This window comes from Indicator indicator, chromosome 1 (genome assembly GCF_027791375.1).
Source record: "Indicator indicator isolate 239-I01 chromosome 1, UM_Iind_1.1, whole genome shotgun sequence".
Taxonomy (NCBI): Eukaryota; Metazoa; Chordata; class Aves; order Piciformes; family Indicatoridae; genus Indicator; species Indicator indicator.
This window is the reverse complement of record NC_072010.1, coordinates 17408824-17429155: the sequence shown is the minus strand read 5'-3', so window position 1 is coordinate 17429155 and position 20332 is coordinate 17408824. Positions and strand designations below refer to the sequence as shown.

Sequence of the window (20332 nt, the reverse complement as noted above, 5' to 3'; positions counted from 1 at the left end):
TCATTTTAGAAGTGGAAAAAGTATCCTCAGAAACAAATCTATCATCCTTCAGGAGAGCAGTGGGAGGAAACTGCTGAAAGTCTGTAAATAATATCCTACCTAGAATGGGAGAAGGAACATCCTATTCCTTAAATTCTTTTGAATAATTTCATTCATCTAATCAGCCTGAACAGCTTTTCTTGAGTTATTGTTGTGATTTCCTAGGCATGGCTGCTGGTCTGAAAGGTTATCCACTGTAAATATGGCAGTTGCTTCTGAAGAATGAAACACAGGGCATATTTTTACCACAACCTTCCTGTAAGGATCTCTACTGCACAACTGCATCTCATTACAGTAGTGTTTTTGCTTCCGTAAGTTCTAATGTTAATGTAATTTGCAGGAAATCTGATGTTTGATTGATGACTCATTCTTAGGTTCTCTTGGTTGCCTCTTTGAGCCAAATGGAAAAACAAACAAACAAATTTGTTTGAATTACCAAAAATATTAAAAAAAAAATCTCTTGAATTTGTTAGCTATCTCAAAATTACTGGCTGTGCAGAAAAGTAAAATTAAAGTTAGACTACAAACTATTGCTGTCACAACATAGCCAAATATGCCTGGGTTGGTTTTTTTTTTTTGTGGTTGGTTTGTTTTTTTTTTTTTTTTATTAAGTTTTGATTTGTTTAGTGTTTCTATATTTATTATTAGTATTCTATATTATTATTATTATGTATTATTATTATATATTATTATTATTCTACATTCTTATTCTATATTATTACTATTATTATATTTTTCCATATCATCTCTATCTTGTTGAGTCCAGTGAATGTTCGTTTTCTTGCAACAGGAGGGCTGCCCACTCCTTCTAATTCTGGTTATGCAGTATGATCACCTTTATAGCCACCTTAAATCCAGCATGAATTTACCAGTGTGAACAGAGGAGCCTAAACCCTCCTGTCTTCATTTTCTCAGTCTTGTGCGTCATGTTTTCTCCCACTCCCATAATGTGCTGGACCAGCCAGCAGTGCATTCCCCATGCAGTTGTGGCTCTGGTCAACTGTGGTTACTGCTAAGCATATAGACTACAACATTATTTCCCCCAGGATTTTGTTATCAGTTTCCCTTACTATGCCAAAAAGAAAATTCCAGCCATATGGCTATTGAGGACAGAGGAAATAGCCACTGCTCTCATGAATGGGAAAGAACTGAAAAAGAGCAGCATATTTTCTAGCTTTTTCGCAGCTGAATGCTCTGCTCCACGTGAATATTATTGTCCCAATATTTAGTGGTTTTGAGGTATTTCAAATGGTATATAGAGTAGTTGTTATCAATCTCTCATGATAGTGACATAATTGCAATTTTGTAAAGGGTGATGGAGATACTGAAATAGATATAATTCATAAAAGGGGTTCCTTTTTTACATGGAACTTAGAAGAAATGTGGGTACAGAGATCCAAAATCTCTGTCCATGAAACCTGTCTAGTCTTGTTGGCAAATGAAGGTCTACATGACTTTATCTCATCCTTCATTCCCACCCAGGTCCACACACTAAACAAGAGTTTTAAGTTGTTTTTCCACCTGTAAAGTTTTCCTTTTCTCAAGATCACCATGAGATCAGATGAATGGAACATGCCATCTCCTTGCTACTCAATTGTCTGTTGATCCTGTTTTAAATTGGAGTTTGCTTTTCATTGAAATCTATCATTCCCCTCTTGCCATTGTTATTTTTCTAAGCATTTTATTTAAAATTCTCTACAGTAATCCATAACATGAATTGAAACAGTGAAAAAATGGAGCACTTTATTAGTAATGCTGACCTTTACTTGGAGATTTCCTAAAGAGGTATGCTGATACTACAGATTTTTTACAAAGGGAATGTGCATGTTGCATTTCCTTGGTTCTGAAGTCTGTAAAATGGAAAATTACTTTCAGCTTTATAATTTTCACTTACTGTATAAACCTACCTGTTGCATGTCTTTGTATTTCCATCACCATAAACCAAACTGATAGTCTAGAAACATTGTAAAAGCCAAGGGAAAAAGAAGCAGAATGTTGCTGCTGCCACTATTATAACCCTTTTTCACTTCTTTCTTTTCATGGTGAAGCCATTGTAGCACAGTATTTAATAGACATGATGACACTAATAAATCTATGATGCACTGTTTCTTTTCACTTTTACTTTACATGTACATGGTTTGCTGTAAAGAATATGAAAATCCAAAAGAAAACAATTTCAAACACCTTGTCCTGTGTCACACTGTTTCAGTTCAATGCACTAAACTTTCAGTGTATATTGTGTGGAGACAGAAAAAGAAAGAAATTAACAGTAAGGACAGATAGATTAGGAAGGAAAACCTGCAGTCCGTATTAAATGGCTTCATGAGCATTTGGCTTTCTTCACGAATTGTGTTAAAACTACAAGATATGCTGCTGCTGAAGACTCGTGCAGGAGAACCCTTTCTAGACATTAAAATTATGGTGAGAGGTAACTAAAGTTAAATGCTAATCACTCTTTTAATAGCAGAATTCTATGCCTGGAGGTATATTTTTTTTTGCTTAGATTTATTTCATTGACTTGCATATAAAGTTTTATCTGTCCTAATAGCCACTTATAGCAAAATCTACAGTTTTTATTTCAAGTAACTGAAACAAGAAGTTACCCTAACCATTGAGCATTGCTCTGCTGGTTTTTTTATTGCTTGACTTCTGCTGCTTAAAGGTAACCCTGAGCTACCTTGCTCATCAACATGATTCATACTTTCCTGTCAGTGTCATAGGCATTAAAAGCACTCTGTGTGTTGGTATGCTAAACTCCTTTGATACTATGTCTCTGACATATTATTTATGTCACTGGAATGATAGGTTTGGGAAATACCTCTATCCTGAATTATATGTTGAATTAAACCTACAAATCCAGGTATCTGTGGTTGTAGGGAGTTTGGACTTGTAAAAAAATTAATGTGATAAAAATATGCCTTCATTTGGCTTGAGTAAATGTTATTTGATTTCAGAGAGGTTGAGGTGATTTTGCTGTAAACAGTAAGTGCTAAATGCTGAGTAAATTTAAATGTGATCAGATATGACACTCAGATTTATATTCTAAAATAATAGTTTATTCTTCCTTATTGAAGCTTCCCAAAATATATTATGAATACAACATTCCACAAATATTAACTCTGTTATTTAAAGTTAAAGACGTCAGTGTTGCCATGACAATTTAAAACCAAACTGATAGGTTTTGTACAATCTATAGACTTTTTTTCACGTCTTTTTCCAAGCAGATGCACTTTCATTAGCTTATATGGAAGTAACTTTAACTGATTGCGTTAGCAAGAAAGCAAGAAAAGAAGTTCAATACTTGCATACAAAATAGAATGAGGATGTAAGCAGAAAAGCATACATACAAAAATGCTGGAAGTAACCCACACTAGAAAGATGCAGGCATATTTTGTTACCGTGCTAATTGTATTTAATGGAATTTCCTGTTTCATCCTTAAATCTCAGAAGAAATTTGAAGAGGGGGGAAAAAAAAGTACTTGGAGTATCATAAAAGAAAAATCCCTGATGATTAAGAATTCTGCCTCTTGAGGTTTTCTTTCAGTATCACAATGATATTAAATTCTTACCCAGAACTTGCTTTCCAAATAGCAAGGACTAGCAGCAGAGACAACCCACAGCACACTTCAGCTGGAGTGTATAGGCAGCCAGCAGTGTATGAGACTGCAGGGTTTTAATGCAGCAATAAGAAAAATACAATCAGTTTAAAATTAAGCTATGAGATACAATTCCCAGTTATCTTGAACATACATTGTCAGAAAAATATGACTGACCCAGGAGTATACCTTGCTCAGACCTACCAGGTTTACTTTAGGAGATAGCCCTGTGCCAAGGTGCCTGATGGTTTCAGTAATGTAAAAAATGTAAAAAAACATAAATTATTTTATGAAAATAATGTGCTACAATGAAATTATTCATGTAATATGTTGATATTACTTGTGCTAATTACAATGTTAGAAATTTAATCAGCAAACACAACATTGCAATTTTTCCCTCTCTCAAATCCTTCCCATTTTAGTGTAGTCAGATGCTGATCTTCTGCTGAATTCCTGTGCTGAATGGTTAGAGATCTCCCTCCTTGTGTTTTGGCCACATTTGCAGTGTATTAGAGCTGTCCAAATGAGAGCCCAAAGGATGAATTTTATAAGCTCCTGAAAGAAATTTGGATGCATTCCCTGACTGCTGTTTAAATGTTTGTGTATTACATGCCTTTCTTGGACAAGGCAAGCAAAATTGTGATGCTCTCTCTTTTGGTTGAACCAAAACTGCATCCTGGTTGTGGAGAACGGATTCCTTGTCAGATGGATGGCAGAAATTTCAGTTATACGATTAACACTATGAGGTGTAGGAGGCTATGTCATTTTGCCTGGTGCTTAAGGCCACCTGTGTGTTAACTGGTGCTTGCCAAAAGAGAAAGAAAAGTTGGAAAACAAACGCTGCATATGGAGGAAGAAAGTGGCAGATGAGCTCAGAACAAAAAAAAAAAAAGTGAAATGGGAGAGAGAAGACAAGGGACTGTGGAGATGATTTGTCTTATGAGCACATCAGTTTGTCAGGTCTTCATTTTGGCCAGTGTCTGGTAGAAACAAGGACTTAAGGCGCTTTGCCTTTATAGATGTCTGTTAATTTCAGCAGTTCAATGATGCTTTGTAGGACATCCTGACTTAAAAGTGATATATCTGTGTGACTTCCTGCTTCTTTGTGACCTGTGAAGCACCTGAAATACACTGAGGACCATCCTAAGCAATATCAAGCGTCTTGAGGGAACTCAATACAGAACTTCTAGAGTACACTGACTTTGATGATCGACAGGTGTGATGCTGCTTCAGCTGATGCAGATCAGCAGCTTTCTGGCAACTCTAATACAGGAGTGTAGTTCCTCCTTTGGGTTTTTGCTAGCTCTGTCTTTTGTGTGGAAGAAGATATGTATGAAAGAAATCAGTTTTTAAATGATTACTTGCTTTCCTTCTGGTATTTTGGAGAACATTTTCCTCTTGCTCTTTCAATTCCCTTGAATGTTTTTTGAAAGATTTTTATTATGGCTGAGTAATTGACAGAATGCACTCGGCACCTTATTATAAACATAAGAGTATAAATTGTTTTAAAGAGAATTTCCCTTTTCCTCCTGCATAACTTTTCAAAAAGACCAACATTTAGAGTAACAGTTGAAGAGTACTTCTGAGTCTGCCATAGTAGCAGCTGTGTTCTATTTTATTTCACTTCTGACACATTGATGCTTGGCATTTTTTAGGATTTGAGGTATAATCACATTTAAGGAATTGTGCCTTAAAAATATTTTAAATTTCATTTTCATTGCTACTGGCAGGGATTGTGTTAGTGATGTTCACTGCTGCTATTCTAATGTTGCAGAATAAATGTCATTAGTGGGTGTTTGTTTGTTTTTAGGGCAGAAAACATTGCTGAATGGATTTTTCCACTTACATTCATATCATTTCAGTAGGAGTGCACAGTTCTTGCTGGTTGATATTTTTGCCTGGTTTTAGGTTTCTGTACTTCCTGAACTGTTGTGAGGTATGTTGGAAGAACACTGAAATGGGGCATTTGCAAAGAAATTCTTAATCCTATCATGGCTATTGTTTTTAGAGTTGAAAATATATCCCCTTTTAACACTCTTTAAATTCATCTAAAGGATAGGATAAAGCATGGCAAGAAACAAAAATTCAAGGGCAGAGTGACCATTTGTAACTTGGTTTCTGTGTCAGAACTGCAGTATACTGGCATTGTGCATTGATGTGCTAGATTTATGACTTGAATAAAGGTCTCAAACTCTTTAAAGCTATGAAAAAGGGGGGAAAAAGGATTTGTTTTTCCACTTTGTCCTTGTCTGGTTTTCTTCAGCAAGAGAGGGTATAGTGCTTGGAGAGCACCCAATTGAACATGAATTATTAGTGACTAGGTTTTTTTAATTGCATGAGAAAGTTGAAATGTTTAAAATAATTTTCTATTGAACTCATTTTAAGCACTTATTTAATGTCTTTGAAGCTGGGGTATTGGATTCTTGAACCCTCTTGCATTCCTTATTATCTTTTGTTAGTATTGCAATTGGATCTATAATTTGCTCGTACTTGCTGGTAGAGACACTATGGTAGATGTAAACTGGAAATGATCTGTGAATACTTCTTTAAAATACCTCTTTAAAATATTTAAAATACCCCTTTAATACGGCTTCTCTGCTCCAAATGCTGCATTGCTGCCGACCTTTTCTTGTTCCTTTACTTCTCGAAAGTAATTTTACATTTAGTCTTCCTTCCCCAGGGTGCTTCATCTAATTCTGTTAACCAACATAGATCTTAAACCAGAAGTGCAATGTTGTTTGGCTCCCGTGGCCTCTAGTGGTATGAAGAGCTCTTCTCTGTATCTTTTTGTTTCCATGAAAAATGTGAAAATTTTTAAAACTCTCCACTGACTTACTCTAGCCTGATTCACATACCTTGAGTGGGATCCAGGCTGCACTGGGAGCTTACATTGAATAGGTGATAAATGCACATGATTCCACTCATATATATATATATATATATCTATATATAGATATATATAGATATAGATATAGATATAGATATATAGATATAGCCTGCTTAGTAATATTAGAAGTCAAGGTGTTATTTAATCTTTTCCACTGTTTTCCTTTACTTTGAGGGCTTTAGAGTCCTGAAATACCACTGTTGGACTTCCAGGAAGCACAAGGAGAATTCTCTGGTGAAACTGAGAAATCTTAATCACCATTGTTTAGGGTGACGCAACTTTTGCTGAGGGCTGATTGGGTGAGGTGCTTTTTTGATTTTATTTATTTAGAAGACTTTTAAATTGCAATTGTAGCTTCTTTTTTTTTCCTTTTTAACCCTCCTGAATTGTGATTCTTTTCATTGATTCCACTCATGGTCATGTATTGGATTATATTGCTTCTGACCTTCTCTTATGACTCATCAAATGATGACTATTTTTTTTTTCATATTGCCTCAAATGTGATGCAAAAAAGTACATTTCCTGAAGAACAGCAGTGTAATTTCTTTTTAGTCTTACTGAATGTGGTGTTTTGACCAGACAAAATATGGAATTTACCCCAGAGAGTAAATTATCCCACTATGCAGAATTTGGAAGTAAAATGAAATTATTTCAAAAATGAAACTAAACATAAAAGCATAATAGATAATAAACATATACAAAAATATATTTACATATAAAACTAGGCAATAGCCCAGCTAACACCCCCTGTATAGAAAGAGCTCACATCCCCCTGGACACAAAAGCCCAGAGGGCTGCTGCTAGCTAACAAGTTATCTCCCTCTCATTCCAGCCAGTGTTCTTACCCCTAACCCAAACAGAAATAATCAGACCAAGCAAGCAATGTCAGAAAACAGAGACAGAGGGAAAGAAGCAAGCTAGAGAAAGAGAAACACACTGTGTTTTTCAGATTATTTAGGAATTTTGCAGGCTGATAGAATAGGATAAACATGTCTCTTACAATTGCGTTCAGTCCCTTGAAGAGCCCATCCCTCAGACTCTCTTGAATTCTCTGGAGAAACCTATTTACAATGAAGACATTAGTCTTAACCTGTAACACTGAATTACCACTTAAAATATAGTAATCTGTTAGTTATGTGTGTATGAGGAGAAATGAGATCTGGTCTTTAAACAGCACTTTATAAAAGTTTACTGCATTGTCTTTTGAGTCCCAGATGTCTCTTAGTATGAAGTACTTTATCCACTGTTGAAAAAAGACCTCTAGCCTGCTTAATAAGATGAATATTTATTTGATCACAAGAAGATCTGTAGAGTATTTTTAAAGTGCTGTGAAAAGTAGTATTGCTTAAAAGAGGTCATGCATAACAAACTAGGAGTTTCCATGACTCCTGAGTGCAAGCGTTACAAAATCTTAATGGGTTTTCTGTGCTGCACGTGATACTCCTGATAGCCAAGGTGTTTGGATTTCCACTCTTCTTTTTCTTTGCCAGCTGTCTTGTTTCATGTGTATTTGCACTCTCATGTCAGACTTTTTTATTGAAAATAAAACAAAGGAAACAATAAACCTTTACTTCTGGTAATAAAGTGGGGTCATTCTTCAGGTAGTGCTTATTGGAGTTTCTGCTGCTGAAAGTTCTAATTTTAGCTTTCTTATGCTTATGTGACAGAAGAACAGACTTGGTTTTTGACAGTCCAACAACTAAGTATTTTCTAAAGCTCAGGAGTTTCCTGTTTATTTTCAAGTACAGAATTACACCATTGCAGTAAAGCAGAACAAGAATGGAGTTGATCTCTTGAATTGTTGATTTTAGTCTGCAGTCGCTTCCAGTAGGAAATGTGCATAAGCAATTAAATGTATTGTAGCTAAAAAAATTAATATTAAGGAGGCTGTTCCTCAGTTGCTTGGTAATGGAAATACTGAGCATGTTCAAAATAAGCTATTGGTGTGTATTAGTGAATTGCTGTATTCAGGAAAAACAACAGCTGTTATCTATAGGAAAACTAATTATCTAACCTATAAAATGAAGTTGGTTTTGTTTTTTTTATTTTGTTGTTTTTTGTTTGTTTGTGTTGGTGGTTTTTTGTTTGCCTTTTTTGTTGGTTTTTTTTGTTATATAATTATATATATATTAAAAATTACCTACACAAACTACATCAGGGATATTTGGGAGGCTTTATTTGGAAACTGTGCTTCAGTTATGATGCCTTCAGCATTCGTCCTTTGCTAGGGCTACCTCAATCAGTATTCTAAAACACATTGGGATGTGCTGTGAAGACAATTCTACCATTTCATTATCAATTCTTGGAGAAAAACTACTTTATACATAAATCTGCCACGACTCTGAAGGACCAGCACTTCCAGTATGAAGAAATCTGTGTAGTGCACTGTTTGGGGTTTTTTTGTTTGGTTGGTTGATTTTTTTGTTTGTTTGGTTGATTTTTTTGTTTTGTTTGGTTTGGGGTTTTGTTTTTCCTTCTTATCATTTTGAGAGGGAGATTAAAATTACAATCAAATAAGGCATAAAAGTATTGCAGCACTGGGATTTCATTTAAAGAGAAAAACTTAAAAGTTGTTTTGAAAACTTTAAACTTTATCCCTTTGCTTTAGCTATGTGTTGCATGTTTAGGGTGTTAATGGCGTGTGATCTTAACGTCATATGGAGCAGCCAACACAGAAAGTGAAAAAATACTTTCCTAAGTCCTTAAAAAAGTTAATCTTCACAAGATGATATGGGATTTGCTTGTCAGCAAAGTAAAATAATATAGTACTATATATACATTAAAAAAGTGTTCTCCAAGATACAAAACATACTGAAATCTACTGTCATTTAGGTTTGAGTCCCATTGCCCCACGCTCTCTCTTGCTTTCCATTCCATTCATTATCTCTTGCTGTAAGCCCACCTTCTTAGTCCTCCCTCACCTTGAGTCACCTTAATTTCCTCCAGTTTCTATTTACAGACTCCATCCCTTCTAAATATTGTCTATGTAAGACATATCAAGTTTCTGTGGGTTTCCACTATGGAGATCCTGTAAGATATTGCTGACCTTCAAGCATGTTTTCATAACAAATGTAATATTTTCAGAGTTTCCTTTTAACTAAAATAAAATGGCTAAAATATAGCAATTAATGAACAAACAAAAAAACCAGAAGATCAGCCTCGTTCCTGGTGATGTGCTCGTTGTGTTTGTTATCCTTATCTAGCAATAGTTGCTCTCGAAGGCTGCGTATAAAGAAAAAGGCACTTCACAAAATGGCTTTGTACTGTTCACTCAGAATAACTGTTGGCATGTTTTCACAGAGTATAAATATGAGGTGCAGAGTCATGGTGTAGTTATTTCACAAGAGATGTATTAAAGGGTAGTTATAGTTGTAATAGGAGAGTAGTAGTAGGAGGAGTGAAATAAAATATCAGATAATATATGATTTCAAAAATTGTGTGTCCATTTAAAGCGGAAGTTATGTCAATAATAGTGAATTACCTAGCCCTTCAGTTGGATTATAGTAATATGCTTTTCTCACTGCTCTCACACATCTGTATTTTCATACCTATGCTGTCTACAATTGTGTGTAACTGCTCTCAGGAGATGTACCCGATGATTCTATGTGCTTCAGATGTCCTATGGAAAGTACCAAAATGCTGCTTGTATAATTTGTGCTTTTCTTAATAATAAAGGATCCTACAAAGAGCTAAGTATTCTTATTTATATATACATGCAATTGTTCTGTGTATCTCTTTCAGCTCATGGAAAAAACTGACAGAGAGTACTACACTCTGGACGACATGTTTGTTTCCAAAGCAGCTAAAGGAGCACGCAGTGGGGAAGAGGAAGAAATACAAAGAAGAAGAGCAATACGTGAGCACCAGCAGCTCGCTGCACGTATGGAAAAGTGCCCGTACTGCTTTGATAGCAGTGAACTTTCTAAACATCTTATTATTGCAATTGGCACCAAGGTAAGAAAACAGCAATTTAGCACAAATGTAAGAATAAAATAAATCAAGGAAAGCAATGTTGATGTTAGATTGCCCAAGATTAAGGACAAAATTGCATCTATGAAATTATTTGTTGTTCTGCATCTTATTTTCCTTGCCCTTCCAATTTCTTTCACAAATATATCAAGGCTGAGGGAGAAAAAGATATAAATCTACCATGAATTTTAAAGCAAATCTTTGATATCAGAACTTCACATTTGTGGATTTGTGGGAGACAGAAGCAATAATGAAAGATCTGAATGCAGAGATTAGACTGTAGGTGGATTTGTGGAAGACTAAGTTTCCTCCAGTGCAGTGATTTAAACTAGTAAAGATCTGTATCTCAACGATAGAAAAGAAAATTAAGTGGAGAATTCCATTTTAAAGCCTAAAATCCTTTAAAATAGAAGTTTGCTTCAGGGAACCTTCCTGTTGCTGTTAATGCTTTTTAAAAGTTGCATAAATATTTGGAATTATCTGAAAAAATGCTTCAATACAGGATTTGTGATTCTTTCTCCAGACTTTTAATTTATTATTGATGTTTTTCATTTGAAAACTTTTTATAGACCAATGGATTAACTGCTTAGGTATCTATTACAGTACATTGCATTTATTCTTTTCAGTATACAGGTTAGATATATATATATATGCATGCAGATGTATATGTGTGTGTACATATATAGTCTGTGTATATATATGTGTTTATATATCTAACAATATATATACATATATATATATCTGAATGCATTAGATATATAAAATATTTTATTAAAATGCATACAGATAGATACCTAGAGTAAAAAAAAGTAATGTACTAAACAGCATCACAGAATGGTGAGGGTTGGAAGGGACCTCTAGAGACCATCTAGTCCAACCCTGCTGCTAAAGCAGATACACCTAGATCAAGTTGCACAGGAACAAGTCCTGATGGTTTTTGAGACTTCAGAGAAGGTGTCATGGTAGGGCCATGACATGGTCCAGTACAAACCCAGACAGGCCTTAGGAGGTCTAGACAGGGTCCCTTTCTCTCCACAACCTCTCTGGAGTGCTCTGTCACTCTCAAAGTAGTATATCTTTATGTTTAGGTGGGACTTTCTGTGTTCTAGTTTGTGCCCATTGCCCTTTGCCCTATCAGTTGGCATCATTGAAAAGAGTCTGGCCCCATCCTCTTGACCCCCACCCTTTAGAAATTTGTAGGCATTCATAAGAGCCCTTTGGTCTTCTCCAGGCTAAACAGTTCCTTATCTTATCCTCGTAAGAGAGATGCTCCCATACCCCTGTCATTTTCATAGCCTTCTGTTGGATTCTCTTCAGTTGTTCCCTGTCCCTCTTGAACTGGGGGGCCTAGAACTGGACATAGTACTCCAGATGTGGCCTCACTAAGGTAGAGTAGAGGGGTAGGAGGACCTCCTTTGACCTGCTGGCCATTTCATAATGAATGATTAGGGTATAAGACTGATAATACTGCCTTGTTAGTGGTTGATTCTGTGATTCTGTGAATTATTCCATGAATACTACTAGTTCATTTGAGGTACTGATGGGTAATGGGACCTCTTTGAAAACATTAATACATTGCTGTAGTTAGACTATAATGGCTTCTATTGGTTTGAATTTAGCAATCTATTTCTTAACCTTAGCAATGGGAAGGTTTTTAATGCTAGTAAAATGGGCATTTCAGTGTTTGATTGGTTTTATAGGTATACTTGTCTCTGCCAAGCAACCAGTCCCTAACTGAAGGTCATTGCCTGATAGCCCCTCTACAGCATCATACTGCAGCCACTCTTTTGGATGAAGACATCTGGGAAGAAATCCAGGTTAGCTGAGAAACCGTCTCATATTCTAACAGTTTTGTAAAATACTGTTATTTTCAATAATAATATACTTGTCGTAAGTACCTATTTTCATAATTTCAAGCCTGGCAGCTCATTTTTGGTTCTCCTAAAATGCAGAACATTCTTGCATTGTGGATGAAAATTAGTGGTCAAATATTGAAAAATGGAGATGCAGGGTAAACACAGAAGAAAAGTCCCAATTTATAAGCACTAGAAAAATTGCCTGGAATGCTGCAGAACCTCTTTTGTCTGAGGTCTTTGAAAGCAGGTTAGAGAAACATCTATCAGGGATAACATAGGTACAGTTGATTCCTCACAAAAAGTGGACTAACTGGCTTCACAGTTAGAATTTTCATTGGGTGTGACAAGGAGAAGAAAAGACTTGTCAGGGTGAATGATCACTTATAATGAAACAAAAGCTGAAGATACATTATTTACATATCTTCAAGTTGTTTAAGCTGATGTGGGTTTTGGGTGGATGTCAATTGGGAGAGAAGTGTCTCTCTCTCCAAATCAGCAAGGTCCCTGTTAGAATGCAATTTCCTACTGATTTGAAAAGAATTACTAAATAAAGTACCAAGAATAATGGGTCATGCTTTTGAACTCTCTTATAAAGACATTTTGAAGGTTTTGAGTTCTGTTTTCTTTAGAAAATCAGAGGAGGAATATTACAGCCTTCTGCCTAAGAGGTTGACAGTGATTGTCAATCCCTACCCCTACCATCAGAACTATAAGAAGGGGAAAACAACTTGCAACCTTTTACATAAAAATATTGGAAACTATTTGAGACTAGAGAAAGTCTTGCTTGCAGTTGCTGAGATTTAAAACCGGGTTAGTTCGTGAGTTTTAAATGGTTTAAGTGAGCATTTGTCTTGCCTCAAGTCTGGCAGATGGATTCTCTGACTTTCCAAATCTGCTGCTCACATTGATCCTCATGGCTGATGTAATTTTTATACTGTACTTCCCAGAAAAAAATTTGCTCCCCTCAAGCAGGAAGGGAAATAATTTCTTTTGTGTATGAGAGAAATGCTTAAGAAACATGGATAAGAAGAAAGTAAGTGCAACAAATGGGATCAGGAGGAACAACAGAGCATGGGAAAAGTGATAAATATGTTTATTCGGTATCTTCTATTTATTCTAGCCTCTTTTAACTAAATAGATGATAATTCTTCTAAATTTGTATGAGAAGGAAAATAGGATAAAGATAAGCAAATCCAGTTCCTGTGTTGTGATAGACTTGACTGTGGTAGAAAATACAACTAGTTCATAAAGCTATTATCCATTGATCCTGTGAATATATTCATAGACAGTTTAAATATTTCTTTTTTAAAAGAAAGATGAGGCAATGTTAATATTTTCCTTAAAGGTCAAGCATGCCTTGTGGAAATGTTACTGGGTTTGTTTTTTTTGTTTTTCTTCTTTAGCAATGTAATTGGAAGCAGTAGTGAAAGAATAATGGTATCTATAGTCAATACAAGACATTACTTTTTTAGAAGCTGCAAGCTTGGGACCTACTATTAAAGCCATGTTCTTTCATGGAGCATTATGGTTATGAAGTTCAAGATTGTCTTAATTTTAACTGTAAAAATTCATGTTATTTATTAAACAAAGTTTATAGTGTTAATTACAATGTGAATTTCACAGTAGTTTTCTAGATTTCCTAAGTTTGTAGCATAGGAAAATACATATTAAATTGAATAATACAAAATTTTCCATGTACAATTGCTCCTGTGATCCATTTTATTATGAGATTTTGAGTATATTGTTGCTGAAATAATATAAAATATTATTTTTAAAGGTTTGAAAAGTTAATTCAGGTTATACTTTTTTTTCTGCCCCCCTTTTAAATAGAGGTTCCGAAATGCATTGGTGAAAATGTTTGAAGCTAAAGACTTGGACTGTGTGTTCCTAGAAACAAACATGAGTATGAAGAAACGGTATCACATGGTGTATGAATGCATTCCTCTTCCAAAAGAAGTAGGAGATATGGCTCCAATCTACTTCAAGGTACACAAAAATGGGTTTTGTTAGATCATTTGAATGTATTTATTGTAATTCATCTATTTCTGGAAAACATTCTTGATATTGAGGTAGTGTTTTTTGAAAAGATGCATTCTTTGATGATATTCCTTGATCTGAAAATAAGCCCTGTGAGGAAATTCTGCTTTTCAGGAAGTCAGTGGAAGAGCTTTATTGTCACTATACAGTTGTCTCAAGTCTGACTGCACTGACAAATACTGGAAGAAGACAAGAGAATTGTAGGTTCATGAAATGCTGTAAAGATTACAATATTTCTTACTTGCCTGTAGAAGAATTAAAAACCCCATAGATGTGCCTTGCCAAGCATAAAATAAGAAAATAATGACAACTGTTTTAAGAAATAACAATATATAATGTTTCATCCCCATTTTATTTTAGTAAGCCCAAGGTCTTAGACCTCTGATGAACATTAGACAGCAAGATAGATATTTCTCTATACCTTTCTTGGTCTCTTTCCCCTAACCCTGTAAGTAAAGGCTCATTGGAAGCTTTTCCTTGGAACTTTTGCCTTTCAGCTTTCAGCTTTCAGGATTACTGGATCATTATTTGCTTTTTATACATAAATTATCATTTTTAATCTTTGGAACTTTTTTGTTTGTTTGTTTTCTGGAAATAATGTGATTGGCTTTTGATGAAGTGGAGCAATCAGTCTGATGAACAGCAATACAGTAACTTTTACCATATTGAAACCAAATTAACCACCTGGTTGATGTCACTGCTGTGCTTCAGGTGCTGGTAGAACTTGTGTTTTGTCTAAATATTAAAGGAAAGGTAAAGAGCAAGATTTAATGCAATGTCATCTGCATAAAATTTTTTTCAAAAGTTTCCATGATTAAAATACAAAGAAACTAAATGGTAAGCACAACATACTATCCTCTCTTCCATACCATGGAGGATACAGAGACAGTTTTAAAGGTTTTAAAGCAGAATCAGCTTTCTAAGCTGTGTTCTCCCTCTAAGTGTTTAAGAAAGGGGGGAAATAAAAAAGCTAATACAGCATAATGAGCTTATTAAAAAGAGATTGTGACCATTTAGGTTAAATTTATTAGAGATGATTTGTGTCAGGCAGAAGTTAATTTTTGTTTTTTTTAAAACAGAGGAACAAAATTAAATGATTTTTATGATAATATACTGTGCCTTTATAAAGCGAATTGTGGAAATCAGGAAGGTTACTGAAAATAAAGTTACTTTGTCAGTAAATAAATGCAGTGCAAGTTAGTTCTTTGCTTGTTGTATGAAGGACTATTTTCACATTTAGATAAAATGATTTTACAGAAAGCTATAATGGAATCTGATGAAGAGTGGTCTGTGAACAAGAAGTTAATTGATCTTTCTTCAAAAGATATTCGGAAATCTGTAAGTAATGAACACTGAATGTCTCGGCAAATTCTTCTTATCTTTTTCTGATATTAACTATTTCAAAGAGAGAAGAAAGGGGACATAATTAGGTTAGTGCATCAGGAGATGGCATAGGAATTAGGAGAATTCAGAGTCTGAGTGAACTCCTAACTGACATTAAGGAAAAGATTCCAATTTGTTTCAGCAATTGGTAGAGTGAGCTGCAAGCATTGGTTGAGAACAAAGCTGGAACTTTCAGAACATGAACCAGCATCATTTTCTTGATTAACTGTAAGAATTAAGGTAGATCAAAGATTTGCAAATTACTTTGCTGGAGAAAATGTGATGTGTCTTTTTCATTGACCTAGAACAGTCTTTTGTGTTGCTAATTTTATGAAGCAAAAATATAAATAGCATTGTAAAGTCTTTTTTTTTCTGAAACAAAGCAACAGTGTTCTGTCTCCTGGATACTAAACCAAAACATCTTTGTATATACAAATCTTAAAGGAAATTGCTGAAACTATTAGGTTCAAAGATTGTTCCATCTGTTTAATAATAAAGTGAAAGATGTGTGGTTTATAGACTTTACCACAAGTAGGTTGCTACTATGTAACAATAATACTTGCTTTCTGAAAGTATTTTGTAGTAAATAGAGCAGCTCTGCACTATTAAGATCCTAGCTTAGTAAAAAAAGGAGATGGGTTTTAATAATGAAACATAAAGCCTGATATGACAAAGGAAGAGATTAAATGAAAGTGAGTAAGGGATTCGGTGGCTGCATAGTAGGAGAGGTTTTGTATATTGTGATGACTCTTGAATTAAACCAGCAGTAGCAAATGTAGGAAAAAGACAAAATTTATTCTGCCATGTAAGCCAAAATGTCATAGAAATGTAATGGTAGTCAGTTGTGGGTCACCTTATTCAAAGTGGTGAGGCTTTACCTGGAAAATTTGGATGTGGTTTTGGGTGCAGTATTTTGAGAGGGTTACAGAAGGGGAGAGCATAGGTTAGAAAACTTAACTGACAAAACTAGTTTAGAGGTTGTGCAGTCTATGAAAGAAAAGAGAGAAATGGGATTTGATGGTAGTTTTCTGCAGGTAGGAGATAGTTTTAAAGAAGGTAATATTTAGTTGTTTGCTAGCACTATTGGGTGCTGACAAGAATTCAGTTCATTTGAAGCAAGGACCTTAGGGAAGACTTTAAACATAAGATGGGTTTTGGCAGCAAACAAAACAGTCATGTTTTGCATATCTTCTGTTCATTGCTGTTTCAGAACAGGGAAAGTCGACATCTGACACAAATAAATTTTCCTGACACATGGTAGGGCATCAGAACACTTGATTTGTTTAAATATCTTCTTAGCCATACATTTTGGGACTATTATGTGGCCATTTGAAGGTACTCCTGTTTTCAGATTAAGTCACGAATCTTCTTTTAAATCAATACAATGCATCTGAGTGTAAATCATTGCACAGTCGTGTGATTTTTAACATTATTTTAGGATTAAAGAAATGCCTTGTAGTCTTCAGGAAGATATGAGAGTATAGTTTAGAGACAGAGATGAGTTTTGGGAAGTTGGAGAATTACATTAGGAGGTAGTATGCCTGGATGGAATGTCAGACATGGCAGAGGCATAATATAACAAGTAGATTGTGGGTAGAAGTTGAGACTGTGGTGTCCAGAGGAAGAGCATAAGCATGCAGTCCTTGCACAGCAGCAAGACCTTCTCTGTTTCTCCCTCTGCTTCCTGCTGCAAGGGAGCTGGGTGTGGACAGTGGGCTGAGAGGACACAGGCAGGAGAACAAAAGCCGAAACAATGACATTTTACCAACACTGGTTTAGTCACCAGTCCAAAACTTGGCACAATATGGGCTGTTGTGACAAAAAAATCCTTAACTGTTACCCACTGACCCATTCTTTCCTTATTTAATGTTTTGGTTTGTGGTTGTTTCTCTTTTGTTTTTGTTGTTTTGTTTTTTTTTTTCTTTAAGTTTGTTTAAAATGCTTTATGGTCCTTGCTATGCTACATTGCCCCTCTGTATTAAGTCTTAATTATTTCTAGAATGAATTTTCGAACAATATATGGAACATGCCTTCTGAAAATATCACCATTATTTGGACTGTAGCAGAGGAAATGCTTATGAATTTGAAGCTTTGTAAATCTTATCTGTACAGGAAAATTCTCAACACTTAAAAGAGTGGAAAATAAGTTTTTGCAGTGAAATATCAGAAATCACTTGCAATACAGTAGTAATACTGTAGCAATAAATGACATCTCTGTCAGACTGAAGGGTCTTTGCTTGTGGCAGGGTAATTAATATCTCCTCTGTAGGCTAGCTGAACTATTAAACTCTCAGGAAGGCATTTGCTTAGTGTGTGTGCTGCTGCCTAGTCTCCCCCAGTCTCTTACCTGGTGCTGCAGCAGTTCTGGAGGTTCTACCATCCGGTAATCATCTTCTCAGTTTTCATTATCTTTTTATCTAGCTGTAAGGGTGTTCACCTTATGTGTTTGTTTCACTGTTTCTGTTGCAGTTTTCCACTACGTATACTTGGTTTGAGAGATGGCTTAAAATAAATGTGATACTATCTACTGTAAAATCACTTTGAAATTCATTAAGATGTGGAGAAGTTAACTAAATGACTACATTATGCTAAACATTTGAAAATGTGGGTTTGCGTGTATAGGTTCCTAAAGGATTACCATACTTTTCTGTGGACTTTGGCCTTCAAGGAGGATTTGCTCATGTCATTGAAGATCAACACAAGTTTCCTCATTACTTTGGAAAGGTATTGTCATGTAGAAGATTAATTTACCATTTTGTAAAATTGAAATTATTAAAACAGATGCTGCCAGAACAGTCATTTAGATGTACCTTATCCCAACTTACTAGCAGTGAACAGTCATTTTGATACACCTTATCCCAGTTTATTAGCTGTCATTCCTTAGTTAGTTGTTGTAACTCGACTTGTTGAATAAAGGCATATTTGATTTCTTCACTGGTTGATACTCAGAATGTGATCCTAGATCCATGTTTCTTTTGAATGAATAGGAACTCTAAATATTTGACATATAATATACTATAATTAATATAATATAGTATAATACCATAGTATTACATGATATTATATATAGTGTAATGTAGTATAGTATATATGTACATATATATATATGTAGTATATATAGTATATATACTATGGGGTAATATAGTATAATATAATGGAAAATACTTGCATCTATTTAAGAGTTTTCATGGCTATAGTATTCTCATGTAAATGCACTGACTCCTGTTTGAATAACTTAGGGTATATAAACACAGATTCACAGATGACTCCTAGTAAAACACTTCTGTGGTTAAATTACTCCATGTACTATAGAGAGTATAGTATATACAGGAAAAGCTGCAATGAAGTCTCCCCTTATTATGTCACATCAATCATTTATTCAAAGACTTAGTATTGCAAAAATATTAAGTGACTGTGGACAATCACAACTTCAAAAGGAGTTAATAGCCAAGTGGGCAGATTTCTTTTTTCTCAACTTTTCTTAGTCACAAATGTTAGGGTATTTTTGCAGTTTATGCAGTGGATTGCTATGTGGTACCTAAACATGTTGCTGAGGCAACCATCTAGCAACTACAGTTATAACAGTGACAAATAATCACATAATTTGAAAATATGTTTCTTTATCCTATGGTAAAGTAGTGTTAAGTTAATAGACTTTTTTACATTTGTCATGGTCTATCTTTCTTCTACTTGCAAAGGAAATTATTGGTGGCATGCTTGACTTGGAACCACGGCTCTGGAGAAAAGGAGTCAAACAGAACTTTGAGGATCAGAGAAAGAAGGTGTTGCAGTTTGCACAGTGGTGGAAACCATATGACTTTACAAAAAACAAGGAATGAGTACATCCCGGAAGTCAAGGACTGTATAAGCCATAAATTATGTTAAGAATAACCCTAGTTTGTTATGTATTGCTAATAAATGTTAAAATCAAGAATAGTGTTTAACTGCTGATTACCTGGTTTTGTTTTGGGTACTATGGGTCACATGAGCTCATAACCCTGACAAGTGGAAGTGTATGGTGCTTTTAGTTTTTCATTTTTTAGGTGAGCCTAAATAATGCTATCCACCTGGCCACTGGAGTTCTTCAAAATGTAGCTTCTGCTTTTGGACTTTTTTAATAATCTGTGAGGCAACTGGCTTTATTTATTTATTTTTTAGTACTGTATTTGGCATCAAGCCAGTGCTTAATTATCTTGGTGGCTTTTTGTAGGAAATGGTGTACATTTTAAGAACATCTTGATTAATACAAATCCATCGTTGCAGAAGAAAGCTATACAAAAAGTAATTTGGGGGTTTTGAGTTCTGTTCTCTTAAGTTGTGGTCATTCCAGTAACACAAACATCCATACAGGATGTGATTGAGAAACCTGCTGCTGCCCCCTGCACAAGAATTAATGCAATGTTTTTGTACTTCCATTTGGGATGAAGTAGTATCTTTCAAGCTGACCTGTTGCACGAAGGGTATCGAGACAGTCCACAGGTGGTGGCAAACGACAACTTGAATGGTAACAATTACATTTGACAATAAAAAACAAAGAGAGGAGAGTGGAAGAAGTTTAAGGGAAA

At 35.1% G+C, this 20332-nt stretch overlaps 1 protein-coding gene across 1 annotated transcript in view; it reads left to right on the top strand.

Moving 5' to 3' along the window:
- The window catches only part of CWF19L2 (CWF19 like cell cycle control factor 2), a 77412-nt gene extending 57806 nt beyond the window's left edge, over positions 1-19606 (top strand). The window contains exons 13-18 of the mRNA XM_054384371.1: positions 10264-10476; positions 12192-12308; positions 14178-14333; positions 15642-15722; positions 18390-18491; positions 19466-19606. Of these exons, the coding sequence (XP_054240346.1) occupies positions 10264-10476; positions 12192-12308; positions 14178-14333; positions 15642-15722; positions 18390-18491; positions 19466-19606 (810 nt within the window). The remainder of the gene's footprint in view (positions 1-10263; positions 10477-12191; positions 12309-14177; positions 14334-15641; positions 15723-18389; positions 18492-19465) is intronic.
- The last annotated feature ends 726 nt before the right edge of the window (positions 19607-20332 follow it).